At 45.7% G+C, this 16,066-nt stretch overlaps 1 protein-coding gene across 4 annotated transcripts in view; it reads left to right on the top strand.

The window, feature by feature from the left end:
• Positions 1-15,738, top strand: part of CNBD2 (cyclic nucleotide binding domain containing 2) — a 56,323-nt gene extending 40,585 nt beyond the window's left edge. For 3 of the 4 annotated variants that reach the window (XM_044385792.3, XM_026503409.4, XM_026503411.4), the window contains 4 exons: positions 731-908; positions 3,072-3,192; positions 10,272-10,435; positions 15,393-15,738. In XM_044385792.3, the coding sequence (XP_044241727.2) occupies positions 731-908; positions 3,072-3,192; positions 10,272-10,435; positions 15,393-15,711 (782 nt within the window). In that variant the 3' untranslated portion in view covers positions 15,712-15,738. Of the gene's footprint in view, positions 1-730; positions 909-1,479; positions 3,193-10,271; positions 10,436-15,392 lie in introns of those variants that run through there. The other variant, XM_057312557.1, reaches the window with a different exon arrangement.
• Positions 15,739-16,066: the final 328 nt, after the last annotated feature.

The following is a 16,066-nucleotide window of genomic DNA, read 5'->3' as shown; positions in this document are numbered from 1 at the left end:
ATTCATTTTTATTAACATTAATTTTAATAGTTGATTCTAACAGTATAAAAATAGATTTATTTTTTTAAAAGATTTATTTATTTATGAGAGAGAGAGAGAGAGAGAACGAGGGAGCACGTGTGCACCCGTGGGGTGGGGAGGGGCAGAGGGAGAGGGAGAGAGTCTTAAACAGACTCTGTGCTGAGTGTGGAGCCCGACGTGGACCTTGAGATCATTACCTGAGCTGAAACCAAGAGTCAGAGGCTTAACTGACCGAACCACTCAGGCACTCCTTAATCTGTAATTCCTATAATAATTCTATGAGGACTCCAGGAAATTACCTCATCCAAGGTTTTATGGCTCATCATTCCCTTATCTCTTACTGCTGCCTCCATCCCCAATCCCAGATAAATATGATCTATTAGTGGAAAGTTGTGAGCTTTAAATCAGGTAGACTTGAGTTAAATCCAAGCTTCAGCCCTTTCCTGGGTGACTTAGACTCTCTGATGCTCATTTGATTTCTTAAATGGAGCCAGTGACACTTATGTGGATGTAACATATGTGAAGGGTCTGCTTGGGGCCCGGCCCAGAGGGACAATACATGGAAACCACAGCGTTTTCTATTTTCCTTAATGTCCCCCATGCGTCAGACTGGCCAGGCAGGTGAGTAGGGTATACCTTTCACCATCATCAGCACAACGCTCACATATGAAAGGCCCATTAATGTGTTTTTCTGTGCTTTCTCTAACAGAATCTTCTCCTGTGGAGAGATTTAAGGAATTTCAGATCAAATCATATCCCGTACAGGATTTTAGCTTTCTGAAACGTAAGCACCTCCAGAACTCCTGGGAGCAACAGAGGACCAGCTTCAGTAGGAGGACGAACACCTCAGGAAATACTCTGCCAAAGATGTTGGGCCCGAAGATCAAGTAAGCTTAGCTCTGGGTAAACAGAAGTGTCCAGTTTCTGGTTGAAGAGGGAGATATAACTTGAAACGACAGAATGTCAGGGATACTGGGGAGGGGGCAGAGGTAGCAGGCACAGCTCGACCCCAAAGGTATATACAGAAGGCAGCCTAGAGAAGTCCTAGATTCGAGACCCCGGAGCTGCATTCTCTGCCTGGAACCCACAGAGCCACTTCAGGTAGTCAGCTACTTCCTTTCTCAGGGGACCTATTTGAAGAAGGAGGGGTAGATCTTCTGGCTCTGATACTCTGTGTGTCGCTAGATTTTTTTTGACTCTGAGCCTCCTCGGGAATTCTACCCATCTAAATGAGGCAGGAGATAAGAGCCTGGGCTTTGGAGTCAGTTCAGCCCGGGTTCAAGTTCTGGCTTGGCCACTTATTTTAGCTCTGTGTCCTTGCACAAGGGACTTGACCTCGCTGAGCCATAGTTCCCTTGTCTGTAGATAATAGTATTTAAGTCTTGGTGCTGTCGGAAGCCAGGAATTAAATGAGATAATGGTAATTATAGCTAACACCTGTGGAATACTCTCTGCCAGGTCCTGGATTATCTAACCCTCAACAACAGTTCTATGAGGTAAGTACTGTCATCAGTCCCATTTTTCAGGTGAGAAAACCAAGCTACAGAGGGAGATTAAGTTCCTTCTTTGAGGTCATACAGGCAGGAAGTGGCAGAGCCAGAATTCAATCCTGAGCAGCTTCTTAGTGCTCCGTCTTGTTGTTTGGTACGACTGTCCCGGCTGGAAAGAGAATGCACAACGAGGGCTGTGCTTTTGCCTCAACCCTGAGAGGCTGAGGAGCAGGGAAGGACGCTCAGTGGTACCTGCCTCGAGGCAGCTCAACGCTGGACCCAGAGCAACACAGTACCTCTTTCCCTCTCCCCCCCATTACATGTAAAATTAAAATACCACAATGAGGGGACCCTAGGTGGCTCAGTTGGTTAAGTGTCTGCCTTGGGCTTAGGTCGTGATCCTGGAGTCCCTGGATCCAGCCCCTCATGGGGCTCCCTGCTCAGCGGGGAGTCTGCTTCTCCCTCTGCCCCTCACCCACTTCATGCTCTCTTTCTTGCTCTCTCAAATAAATACAATCTTTAAAAAAATATATCACAGTGATACTAATAATAACATCAGTGTCACAATCTCCATTTGCTCCAAGTACCACTACACTCAAGTCCTTTGCCTATTAACATTTCTAGCCTGCTGGCCTCCATAAGGAGCATTCCATGACTTCTGAGTTGTTATTCCCTCTGATGGATATTATTTCCAAAGGATCCAGTGCTCCAAGTCCCAGTCCCAGTTCTTCTGAAGGTAGGGGTGGAACAGACCCAGTCTCTCTGCTGTACATCAGTAAAGGGAAGGGACAGGTTGGACCCAGAAGTGAAAAATAAAGACCATGCTGGACATGTCCTGGGGGGTGAGAATTCTGGGCTGCCTCATTCAGGTGTTCGGTGAGTTTATGAGTTGGGTGAAAATATCAGCTATATTCTCAGTTGATAATTTTTTCCCTGCCTCTAATCCAGATTGCATAGCCTATTTCTTCCTTCTACCTTGCTTGTGACCAAAGAAAGCACAACAAGATTGCCTGTGTAAAATTAATTCCAACATGAACAAAGTACAGAGCCTACAGGCTGCCCAAGGAAACCTGTCTTTTAAACCAATAAACAAAGCCATTTCTTCTCTGCTTTTCTGCCAAGAAGGAGAGCCCCAACCTCTGCTGTGTCCCCAGGGGCACAGAGCTTACTCTATGTCAAAGCAGTCTGTTCCATTATTGGACAGCTCTGACTTAGAAATGTCTTCCTCATGCTGAGCATCTGTCAGCCAACCTGGACTTCTCGTCCATTCGGTCTGGCTCAGCTGCATGAGATCATCAGCCCCTTCCTCCACCTAACAGCGTTCAAGTGTTTAAAGGGGTCCTATCTCTTTCTTTGCTAGTCTCCCTGCTCTTAAACTTCTCCAGTTCCTGACATGTTCTCTTCCAGAGCTTGGTTTGAGTTTTCTCACTTTCTGGGGGCAGTGTGAGTTCTCCAGGGAGGGGAGGTCTCTCTGTGCAGCAGAGCAGGGGCTGACTGTCGAGGGCCTCGTGAACTGGCTGTGCGACAATGAGCTCTCTTTAACAAGCTGTCATATTTCAGATCCAGGAATCTTCATTTGCTTGAATGTCCCATGATCAGTACCAAGTATGGTGATCTCCCCGAGGAGGCTGCAGTGGGCGCCTACATCAAGATCCACACTGTGGAGGAAGGAGAAGCTGTGGTGAGTGTGCAGAGAACCTTGTTCATGATATAGTGTGTAACATGGCAGGCTGCGAGTGTTAAGTGATAACAGGAAGGTTTAAAAACATCCTGCTCTGTATTTGGTGATATGAAGGGTTTTTTAAGATATGATAACAGTATCATGGTTATGTTTTTTAAGAGTCCTTATATTTAGGAGATACATATCAAAATACAGATAAAATGATATGACATCTGGGACTTGCTTTAAAATAATCCAGGAACAAGGCAGGGATGTACCCGCTCACCACTCTTGTTCAGCATTGTACTAGAAGACCAGCTAGTGCATTAAGACAAGAAAAGGAAATAAAACATTTGGGAAGAAAGAAATAAAGCTGGCTTTGTTTGCAGATGTTTGATTGTCTATGTAGACAACTCCAAAGAATCAAAAAACAAAACAAAACAAAAAAAAAACCCTGAAGTGAATAAATTATTATAGCAAGATCATAGGGTATAAGGCAACAAACATTGGAATTTGAAATAAAAACACAATATCATTTACAATAGCACCAAGAATGAAATACTTAGATATAAATCTAACAAAGTATGTTCAGGATCCACATGCAGAAAACTATTAATTATAATGAAAGAATTCATGGGGCGCCTGGGTGACTCAGTTGGTTAAGCACTTGCCTTCCACTCAGGTCATGGTCTCAGGGTCCTAGGATCAAGACCCACATCTAGCTCCCTGCTCAGTGGGGAGTCTGCTTCTCCCTGCCCCTCTGCCCCTCCCCCATGCTTGTGTGTGCACTCTCTCTCAAATAAATAAAACAAAATCTTTTTAAAAATTATAATAAAAGAATTCAAAGAAGATTTAAATAAATGGGGAAATATTCTATGTTCGTAGATTGGAAGATTCTATTGTTAACGTGTTAGTTCTTTCCAACTTGGTGTATAGATTCAGCGCAATCCCAGCCAAAATCCCAGAAAGTTATTTTGTGGATATTGACAAAGTGATTCTAAAATTTACATGGAAAAGTGAATATAAACCAACTGGTAAATCCAAACAATGGAATATTATTCATCAATAAGAAGAAATGAACTATCAAGCTAAGAAAAGACACGGAGGAAACTTACGTGAATATTTTAAGTGAAAGAAGCCAATATGAAAAGATTAAGTATTGTATATTCCCATTATATGACATTCTGGAAAAGGCATAACTATAGAGATAGTGATCAGTGATCGCCAGAGGTTTGGAGTTCAGGAGGAGGGATGAATAGGTAGATCACAGAGGATTTTTAGGAGAGTAAAATTATTTTGTATGATACTGTAATGGAAGATACAAAACCTTAAGCATTTGACAAGACCCATAGAATTTTTTTTTAAGATTTTATTTATTTATTTGACAGAGAGAGACAGCCAGAGAGAGAGGGAACACAAGCAGGGGGAGCAGGAGAGGAAGAAGCAGGCTCCTAGCAGAGGAGTCTGATGTGGGTCCCAGAATGCCGGGATCACGCCCTGAGCCGAAGGCAGACGCTTAGCAACTGTGCCACCCAGGTGCCCCTAGACCCATAGCACAGAGTGAACCTTAATGTATGTGATTTGTAAAAAAAAAAAAGAAAAAAAAAGAAAGAAAGAAAGAAAAAGAAAAATAGGAGTCATTTAGGAGGCAGGGGATCCCAGGAGGGAATGCAGATTATGACGAAAACATCTAATGATAGTACAAATGTATGAAACGATCTCAGTGAAGAGGGTAGGAGAAAAAGGTGCTGACCTATGTAATGCTGGAGGTGGCTGGGCTTCACGAGACTGAAAGCTGAAGGAACTGCACATGAGCACTGTACTCTAGCTGATAACATTGGTATCCATGGGTATATGCTTAACAGTTCTGATACTGCAATACACGTGTCCTGAAATGGATCAGTTCAGTCAATGAATGGCAGATAATGGCAGCCAGGTTTCTCATCATTGGAATAGAAATTTGCAGATAAGCGAGGAGGAGGCTAGAATGATCCAGGTGGGAAGGGATTCGTTGGACATCACTATGAACTCCTGTTTAGCTTAATACTGATAGTTACACATGGAAATATTTATAGATATGTGTATCAACATATATCTTTTGCTCTGTCAACTGACAGGGCCTGAAAGAAATGACACTCCAGTGGCAAAGAGCAGACCTAGCACCTGGATCTTGGTTGCTTTCTTTTTCTTTCTTTCTTTCTTTCTTTCTTTCTTTCTTTCTTTCTTTCTTTCTTTCTTTCTTTCTTTCTTTCACAGAGACAGTGAGAGAAAGAGAGAGCACAAGCAGGGGAGAGGGTGAGGGAGAAGCAGACTCCCTGCTGAGCAGGGAGCCCAATGTGGGACTCGATCCCGGGACCCCGGGATCATGGTCTGAGCCAAAGGCAGACGCTTAACTGACTGAGCCACCCAGGTGCCCCTGGATCTTGGTTTCTTTTTTTCTTTTTAAAGATTTTATTTATTTATTTGACAGAGATAGAGACAGCCAGCGAGAGAGGGAACACAAGCAGGGGGAGTGGGAGAGGAAGAAGCAGGCTCATAGCGGAGGAGCCTGATGTGGGGCCCGATCCCACAACGCCGGGATCACGCCCTGAGCTGAAGGCAGACGCTTAACCGCTGTGCCACCCAGGCGCCCCTGGATCTTGGTTTCTAATACATTCTTCAATAAGAGGAACAAGGGCTCCTTGGAAAATGATTGATTCTAGGACTAGGGCAGGAAATAGACAAGCTGAGCCTGGAGCATTTTGTAGTGTGGAGGAGTAAGGAAGTGTTGGGGGAAAATCTTCATTGATGGAGGCAGGCTATCAAAGGGACACAGGTGCCAACTGAAAGAGCTCCCAGTGGCCACAGCTAGAACAATTTGAACAATTTGAGCAACAAAAGAAAATAGTATTGGATTATAACTCAAAGTATATAGTAAACATCTCTGAGAAGATACTGGTATAATGAATAAATAATGAACAAATTAATAAACAGGGGAGAAGAGACAAATCTCCCATGCAGAAGAATTCCAAATAATTTACATAGACACATGGCCCTAAAGGAGAGGGTGTATAACTCCTACCTCCTTAGGTGCGCGCTGCACACAGTGACTTCCTTCGAAAGAGTACAGTACAGAAAGGGGGAAAGAGTAACTTTACCACGGAGGAGCCTGAGAAATACCACCGCAGCCCGGTGATCAAGGCCACCAGCCGCAGTTAAGTTGTGTTGATTATATATCCCTCAATATGATGAAATGGCGTAGGATGTGATGAGAATGAATGACACTTTACCTCCATGGTCCTCTTCCCAATAATCCACAACCCCAGTCTAATCAAGGAACCAAATCAGACAAACTCTCATCGCTGGGTATCATTCAAAATTCCTGACCAGTACCCCTCAACAGCTATCAAAGTCATCATAAGCAGGGTCAGTCTGAGAAACTGCCCGGCCAAGAGGAGCCTAAGGAGATAAAAGAGAAAATGAATTTGCGTTCTGGATAGGATCATGGAACAGGAAAAGGATATTAGGTAAAAAGAGGAAATCTAAATAACTCTTTGACCTGAGTTAACAATAATAATGTATCGATATTGGTTCATTAATCATAACAAAGGTATCCTACTAATGTAAGATGCTAATAACAGAGGAAACTGTATGGGTATATGGGAACTCTGTACTATCTTCTCAGTTTTTCTTTTCTTTTTCTTTTTTTTTTTTTTAAAGATTTTATTTATTTATTTGACACAGAGAGACAGCGAGAGAGGGAACACAAGCAGAGGGAGTGGGAGAGGGAGAAGCCGGCCTCCTGCTGAGCAGGGAGCCTGATGTGGGACTCGATCCTAGGACCCTGAGATCATGACCTGAGTGAAGGCAGACGCTTAATGACTGAGCCACCCAGGTGCCCAATCTTCTCAATTTTTCTAAGTCTAAAATTGTTCTGGAAAATAAAGTCTATTAAAAACAGAATTATCTGGGGTACCTGGTGGTTCAATTCGGTAAGTGCCTGACTCTTGATCTCAGCTCAGGCCTTGATCTCAGGGTTGTGAGTTCAAGCCCCACGTTACGCAATAGTTGGCAGGGCAGGAAATGCATGGATGAAACAAGTTTGGCCGTGAGCTCATCACTGTGGGAACTGGGTAGCAGGTGGGCCTCCGCCTGCCCCGGGGAGGGGCTGTCTTTTGAAGCCCCACGTGTGGTCATCATCCAGTGTGTGGTCATCATAGTCCGGAGAGCTGCTCCCTCGCCATGCCCTTAACGCTTTTCCTCAGTTACAGTATCTCCAGGGTCCTCCTCACGTGCCTGTCACCCCCTGTTGTGGTGGGCTCTTCATGCTCCTGCCCCACGGGACTGTGAGTCTTCAGAGTCAGGAAGGCCAGCACAGGCCTGGGGGGGAGCCCCAGCCCCTGGCACAGCCCTCCCTCAAGGCCGATGGAATATGTCCAAGCTCTTAGGCAATGCTTCCGTTTTTTCAGCAAAACTCTGCCTCCTGCAACTTTTAACTAGCTCCTCCCCTAACCTTCCCCGCACCCCCAAGAACAAAACAAGAAGTCAGCTTCCTAGCCACATGATGGCCCCTTAGATATTTAAAGAATGTCACTTTGTTTTTCATTCAGCATTTCTGGAGCCAGGCACAGTGCCAATGCCCCGTTAATTATTTTCTCATTCGGTCAAAACATCCTCCATTCCTTCAGGCAGCGCTCAGGTGAGGTGACTTCCAGCTGCTCCCCACTCACCGTTTCCTTCAGGGCAGTTAGTGCTTCTGAGTGACGCTCAGAACTGAACCCAGGGCTCCTGAGGCCAGCTCCTGGCTTGTGAATGCAGCCTCACACACAGCCAGGCAGAGTAGCTGGGGAGGCTGGGCACCCGGAGCCGAATGAGGGCGCCAGAGGGCAGAAAGGCATCTCCTGGTTGGGCAGACGGTGCCGGCAGTGGAGGCTGTGCAATATGGAGCAAGAACAGCAGGGTCCGTGTTGTCAAGGGCCTGCAGTGCTGGAATAGGGTCCTTGGCCTTGATTCTCTAGGATGGCGTAGAAGGCTTTGGGTGGGGGCTCAGGGCAAAGACCTGGCTGCCTCGTTCTTCACACAGGGCCCAGCACAGAGAAGGCCCCCCACAAATATGTGTTAGCATGACTCTTGATGAAAAGGCCTGTGGGTGTCTCCGTAAGATGTCTTTGGTTCGACTCTGTTCTCCCTGCTTTCAAGGCCCTGGCTTCATTTGTAGATGAGTGAATGGTGACAGCTGTGCCTGTGTTCACCTAGGGGACCACATTTGCCTAACATGGGCAGCAGAAGTGTGAAGCTGGGTCAGTCTTAGAAACAGCAGAGGTTGGGGCCTGGAGTAGAGCCTCTGTTTTGAGCCAAGAGGTGTAGGGGAACCAGCTTCTCCAGGGAACAGGCAGACTGAGCCCTTAGACTGGGCAAGCTGGAGCCATGGGCGGGGCAGAAGGGATATGACAGATTGGGGTCAAGGTCAGGGGGTCCTTCTCTTCATTTTGCTTCTAATTAGACAGCTGTGTGGCCTTGGACAAATCACTCAACCTCTCTGAATCTGTGTCCTCATCAGAAAATGAGGAAATTCTCCTGGATGAGCTGCTAACTTGAATGTTCTGTGACCCCATTTGAGCCTTATCTTAGCAGATAAGTCTTGGGCATCTACCATGCTCCAACCATGGCCCAAAATGCTAGTGTGGGCAAGTAAACTGACATTCTTCCTGTCCTCATGGGGATTATGATCTAGTCTGGGGACAGACAATAAAAAATTAGCAAACATAAAATATTGCAAGTTCCTGTTAGGAATGGAATTGAAAGCTGGTTGAACGCAGGCTTCTTAAATGGAGCAATCAAGGAAGGCGGCTCTGAGGAGGTGGTGTGTAAGCTGAGACCTGAATGGTGAAGAGAACAAGCTGGGGACAACCTGGGGGAAGAGTGTTGTGGACTGAGGAAGACTAGGCTCAAAGCCTGATGCCAGAAGGAGCTAGGAGTGTCAAGGGTACTGGAAGGGCGGGCAGCGTGGCTGGAACAGAGTAAACAAGGCAGGGCGGCATGAGGCCAGACTGGAGAGCCAGGCAAGGGTGAGATAGCCCAGGCCTTGGGGCCACAATGAGGCATTTTCATTTATCCTGTGGGAAGGTACTTATTTGAAGGGCTTAGGCAGAAAAGAGCCCTGACTGGCTGGTGTGGGGGGGGGGGGGGTTGCAGGTGGATGAGGGGACCTGCCAACAGTGCTGCCCTCACTGGGGCCCTGAGCAGATCACTGGGTTCAAATCCTGCCTCCACCTATTTCTGTCCTTGGGCAAGTTACTTAACCTCTTTGTGCCTCGGTTTCCTCAGAGTATAGTGGTTAACAGCACAGACTCTGACCCCCGCGCCCAAATCCTAGCTCTGTTGCGTCATGCTGTGTGATGTGGGACAGGTTGCTCAGCCTCAGCAGCATCCTCTGTAAAATGACGATAACAATAGGACCCACCTCATGGGGGATTGTGACGGTGTCAAATGAGTTAGTATCCACGACAGCAGCAAGAGGGCCTGGGGTGTAGCGAATGCTCAATAAATATTGCTGTCATATCGTCATCGCCATCACGGCCAGGGGGCCAGAGGAGTGACGGAGCTGCACAGAGGAGGCCAGTGACCCCCAAAGTCTGTGAGGGACAGAGAAGGTAACTGAGGCTCAGTGGGGACATGTGAGCAAAGACCTGCAGAAAGGATGAGGGAGGGTGTGGTGGCTGCGGGAGGGAAGATTTAGAAGAGGAAGACTCGCCGCTGGAATTCTTGTCACTGTCTTGAGGAAGAGACAATGGCTTTACTTGGCACAAGAGTTGAGATTGGACATTGGGGAAGCCTTGTGAAATGCTGTCCCCTGGAGAGGGACTGCCTGAGTGTGATTCTTGGAAAGCCTGCAGGGAGGTAGGACATGGACAAAGTGCCTTTCTTACAGGCTCTTCTAATCCCAGCAGCCGGAGACCTTTGATGTCATGTAACAGAAAGACTTGCTCCCCATCACTTGCAGAATGGCCCCCAAATGGATTCACCTTCTGTCTGGGGCCTTGTTTTTCCCATCTAGATAATCTGTTGGTAGAAGTGGACAGTCTCTGAGGACAAACTTTCTGGAACTTTCTGTTCCCCAGGGCCTTCACCAGATCCTTCTCCCGGAGAACCAGCAAGACATGCGGCCCTTGATCCTGGTGAGCCTGGGAGCTGAGGTGATACGGGTGAGGAAAGAAAAATTTTGTGAACTGATCGACAGCGAGGTAACAGAGAAGTTGTCCAGGTTCAAGGTCAACTACCCCAGGTTAGTGCTGGAAACATGCATACATCCCACCAGACCTAATAAACAAATTTTCACCTATTGTTTTAGTAAAAGAAAGAAAAAAAAGTGCTAATACCTAATGCTGAAAAGGGGGGAATGAAACCGGTAGTTGTTGGTACCCCTTAAATTGTCTCAATCTTTTTGATAATGATTTTAGTATTATGTTGCAAGGGCTATACTCTTTGAAGTAAAAGGTCTACCTGTGAATTTTCTGGGAAAAGCTACATGTGCTGAGATGTTCATAGCAGCCATATTCATGACAGAGAGAAAAACCTCTACCACCACCACCCGCACGTGTTGCACTAAGGGGATAGTTTAGAAATTGTGGTGAGTTCCTTTGATAGAACATAACTGCTGTGTTAAAAAAAATTGTAAGTTTAATGGCTCTGTAGGAGGAGGGTAAAATAGGTGATGTGATGATACATGAAAAGGACAGGATGCAAAATTGTGCATGTACTATGGCTATGCCTTTGTAAAACACAAGAGAAAAACCTAGAAGGAAATAAGCAAAAGTGATGACATCTGTGATGTTGCCAAATTTGTAAGAGTCATTCTGTCTGGAAGGTGAAACGAAAAGGTACTTCCTGGTTATCGTTACATATTCCTCTCATATTTAATTGCTTTTGCAGTGCGTACGCATTGCTTTAATAATGAGGGAAGAAAAGAAAAATTTTTTTTTAGTTTAAATTTACTTAGTTAACATACAGTGCAATATTGGTTACTGGAGGAGAATTCAGTGATACATCACAAGTGCCCTTCTTAATACCCATCACCCATGTAGCCCATCCCCCACCCACCTCCCTCCATCAACCCTCAGTTCTCTACCCTTAAGAGTTTCTTATGGTTTGTTTCCCTTTCTCCTTTGTCCCCCCTTCCCATATGTTTATCTGTTTTCTTTCTTAAATTCCACATATGAGTAAGATCACATGGTATTTGTCTTTCTCTGACTGACTTATTTCGCTCAGCATCATACTCTCTAGCTCTAACCATGCTGTTGCAAATGGCAAGATTTCATTCTCTTTGCTGGCTGAGTAATAGTCTCTCTCTCTCTATATATAATGGGTAATATTCCATCTATCTATCTCACATCTTCTTTATCCGTTCATCAGTCTGTGGACATTTGGGTTCTCTCCATAGTTTGGCAAAAATAAATACTTTTTAAAAGTTCTCAGGGGCACCTGCATGGCTCAGTTGGTTGAGTGTCGACTTTTGATTTCGGCTCAGGTCATGATCTCAGGGTTGTGAGATCAAACCCTGTGTTGGGCTCCATGCTGGACATAGAGCCTGCTTAAGATTCTCTCTCCTTCTCCCTCTGTCCCCCCCCCCCCCCAAAAAAATTGCTGTCAGGATAGTGGCATTCCAAGTGGGCTTTTTTCTTTATTCTCCAAATGTTTGGTAATGATGATATATTACTTTTATAATTAATAAAACATCTATCTTGAAAGATTCAAGAAAAAGATTACTTTTTACTTTTCCCTAGTTTTCAAATTTTCCGGAGTGAATACTTCTATAATGTGAAAAAAAACTGTATTTTTATGTAAAAGTTAACTGGATCAGTGGTTGCAAAACTACTTTGATCTCACACTGTTATTACTAAAAAGTGTTTGAATATATACCCCCCTAGAATATATGTAAACATGAATAACATGTTAACTTATTATTATTACATACATATATTGCTGTACTAATATATATATTATGGACATGCCAAAATAGACCTTTAAGAAGAATATGACAAAAATAAATATAAATGATGTCCTACTATTTTTTTCACACACCCCAGTGGATCTTTTTCATCTCCCTAGGTGACATGACCCTGTACCCCCACTTTGGGACCCCCCCAGCCTACCCTTGGGCCCCCTGCCTCTGTCTCCTCCCCACTAGATCCTTTCTGCATTCTGTGCTCTTCCTAAAACCCAGACCCTGGCCATGTTAAACTCCTGCTTAAAACCTTTTGATGTTGGGGCGCCTGGGTGGCTCAGTCAGTTAAGCATTTGCCTTTGGCTCAGGACATAATCTCAGGGTCCTGGAATGGAGCCCCACGGCCCCCGGGGCTCCTTGCTCAGTGGGGAGTCTGCTTCTCCCTCCCCCCCTGCCCCTCCCGCTGCTCATGCTTGCTCTCTCTCAAATAAATAAATAAAATCTTAAAAAGAAAAAAAGATTTTAGGAGCCTTAGATCCTCAAATGATGCCTGGCACGTGATGGGTATCAGTTAATGCTTATTGAATTGAAATTCAGAAGAGGTTTCCATAGACTTGAGGGTGGCAGATGCTTGAGTCCTCAGCATCTGTCCCGCGCGGTCAGCGCTTCGCGGCGATGATCCGCAGTGCTGACAGATAGAATTCTGGCTCATTCATTCACTGTTGAACTCATGGTTTCTAGACTGCTAAAGCAGGCAGAAAACCATATCCATTATCTAGCTTAAATCCTCCATGTTTTAATTGAGGATTGTGAAGCCCGGGAAAGAGGACATGATGTCCTGAAGATCACACAGTCCATGGCGGTGACATCTGTCCTGTGAATGCCACGGCCTGGGTAACCTGATGTCTCTACCCCTGCAAAGCGCGGGGAGCTCTGTGTAGAACGTAACCAATAGCTGAGTTCCCAAGAGAGAAGAGAAGTCTCCAAGGGCCAAAATGAAGGAGAGCCTAAAAGCCAAAGCACAGAGTGTGATCTAGTGTGGGATTGCCTGGTGGGGGTGGGTTGGGCCAGGGGTTAAGGCCATCGTGGGCTGAAGTTTTTACAGCCTGCAGGGACAGATGAAACTTTGAGTTCACGTGAGGGAGGGATTGGAACTGAAAGCCCTGCACCAAGCTGAGGCCTTTAGAAGAGTGATCCTGTTTTGTGAAAAAATTAACTAGAAATCAATATGACCATCAGCATCAGGAGGCAACAAGGAATCTTGTTTGTCTTAACTTGGACTCTGAGTCCCCCCCACCAAAAAAAAAAAGCCCCCCCAAGCATCTGTAATCACACGCTTGCCCCCTCATAGGTTTTGGTGAGTCCTGTAGCATCTTTGAACTCCAGTGTCCATGTTTGTGAAATGGGTAGTTGTAAGGATTAAATGGGTTAACAAGTAAAGTGCTGGGCACTTGGTAAGCGCTAAGTCAGCATTAGATATTGCTGGTTTTTTAATAGAAGAAATTGGAAATTAGTGGAATTTTCTAAGTGGAGACTATCCAGTAGTGTGCTGGTGAATGTTTAACAACCAGCTTTCTGGGAGGTGAGTGGGAGGGAAGCCTGATTTGAAGGGCTTACTGATTTCTGGGGTGTACATTCTCCCACCATGGCCAATTTTGACCTACCAGCCTGATGTCACTGAACACGGGGTTGAGGAGAGGCGCACGTGATCACCACTGAACTGAGAGGAGCTGACTTTGGCACACCACTGAGCCCAACAGGACTAGCCAGTAGCCCGTTGTGACCTCTGGGTTTTTTATTAAGTTGATGTCTATGGATCAAAGTTGACCCTGCCCTGGTCAATATAATGTCGCTGGAAGGATGTTCTAATTTGTTAGTGACTTATTAGGGTTGCTTCCTTAGGTGAGAGTGTAGGCAAGTCAGTGGAAATGGAACACGCCCTTCCCTTGCTGTGGTCTCAGAAGGAAATAAGCCAGTGGGTGCTGAGCCTGCTCCTTCTCCCCCACTTTCCCCACCCTTGCCTGCTACGAGGGGAGGGGACAGAGCAGAGCCAGGGCACCAAGACCAGTCCAAGGCAGCCACCAATCTACTTTTGTCTCCATAGATTTGCCTGTACAGGACATTTCATATAAATGGAATCATACGAGGTGTGGTCTTTTGCAACTGGCTTCTTAGCATAGTGTTTTCAAGTTTTATCCATGTTGTAGTATGTACTTTATTCCTTTTTTTTTAAAGGTTTTATTTATTTATTTATTTATTTGAGAGAGAGGAAGAGAAAGAGGGAGGAAGGGAGGGAGGGAGAGAGAGAGAATCTTAAGCAGACTCTGTGCTGAGTGCTGAGCCCAACATGGAGCTCGATCTTAACGACCCTGAGATCATGAACTGAGCCAAAACCAAGAGTCGGACGCTTAACTGACTGAGCCACCCAGGCGCCCGAATTCATTCCTTTTTAGTGTCAAATAATATTCCATTGCATGTATATATAACACTTTATCCATTCATCAGTGGATGGATGTTTGGGTTGTTTCCATGCTGCTATGAACATTCTTGTGCAAGGCTTTGTGCAGACGTTAAGTTTTCATTTCTCTTGGGTATATACCTAAAAGTAAAATTGCTAGGCTTTATGTTAACTCTGTTTAACCTTTTGAGGAATTGCCAGATTCTCATCCAAAGTGGCTGCACCAGTTTACTTTCGCAATAGCAGTGCACCAGAGCCCTTGTTTTACTCCCTCCACCTCATAACGCATTTTTATCTGTCTTTTTACTATAGCCATCCTAGTGGGCATCTCACTGTGGCTTTGCTTTATATTTCCTTGATGGATAAATGGTTACCCAAATAATCTAACTTTTTCATAGCCACATTATAAGAAGTAAAAAGAAATGAGTGAAATTGATTTTTAAAATATATTTTAATTGAATTCAGTGTATCTCAGATATTATCGTTTCAACATGTAATCACCATAAACATTATTAATGAGAGTCTCTACATTTGTTTTTGCTCTAAGTCTTTGAAATCTAGTGTGTATTTTAAACTCACAGCACATCTCTAACTCAGATTGGCCACACTACAGGTACTCAGTAGCCCCATGTGGCTCATGGCCACTGCACGGAGCAGCACGGTTCTAGGGGAAGAAAGTGTGGAAAGGGAGAGGGGGCAGAAGAGTCTGGGAGGAGGCAGCCAGGTGGGATGGAGCACACTGTGTTTAGGAATTGGAAGAGTGGTGGGGGGCAAGGCTGGAGGGGCAGGGGCCCAGGAGGAGCTGGTGTGGGAAACTCAGCATCTGTGCCTCACCTTTAGTGATGAAGATATGTGCCAGAAGTTCCTTCAGGAGAACAGCTGGAATATCTTTCGGAAGGACCTCCTGCGGCTGCTGGTGAAGCCTCGCCAGCGTCCACCGTTCACCCCAATCCGGCCCAAGAAGAAAGGGAACTATAGCCCCAGGTCACTGATTCTGGATTTGTGTAGCTTCAATAAGGAGACTAAACCTTGTCATCCCGTTTTTATGGCACCCCAGAAATACCTGCCCCCATTGAGGATCGTCCAAGGCATCACAGCACCCCGATATAAAATCCAAGAGCTCCTGCCTCAGTATAAGAATGCAGGAGTCCTTGTTTAGACTCAATAAAAGATGTTGGGTTGGTCACCCTGTTTTCCTGAGTGACCACATGGGAGTTGTGGGGCTTGGAGTCAGGGCTCCCGGGGGCTGTGGGTCCAGAGGGATGTTTGGGGGGCGGCAGCTTGAGCACTCTCTCCCTTGATACTTGTGGGGCTTGCGTGAGTGGACGATCAGGAGGCTGGGTGTGGATGGGTTAAGCCCTGGGGGTGGGAGGGTCTTACCTGGTGAGATGGATGGGAGGTACGGAGGGGCTCAGATCAAAGTGAGCATGACTGGGGTTACAAACTCAACGCCTTCCGGAGTCTGCGCAGGTCATCTGAAGGAGTGCGTCAGAAAGACTGGGCAGGCAGCAGGC

The sequence above is a fragment of the Ursus arctos genome, unplaced genomic scaffold, assembly GCF_023065955.2.
Source record: "Ursus arctos isolate Adak ecotype North America unplaced genomic scaffold, UrsArc2.0 scaffold_16, whole genome shotgun sequence".
In the NCBI taxonomy this organism is placed as follows: Eukaryota; Metazoa; Chordata; class Mammalia; order Carnivora; family Ursidae; genus Ursus; species Ursus arctos.
The sequence above is the reverse complement of the archived record's forward strand: the minus strand, read 5'-3'. Positions and strand labels throughout refer to the sequence as shown.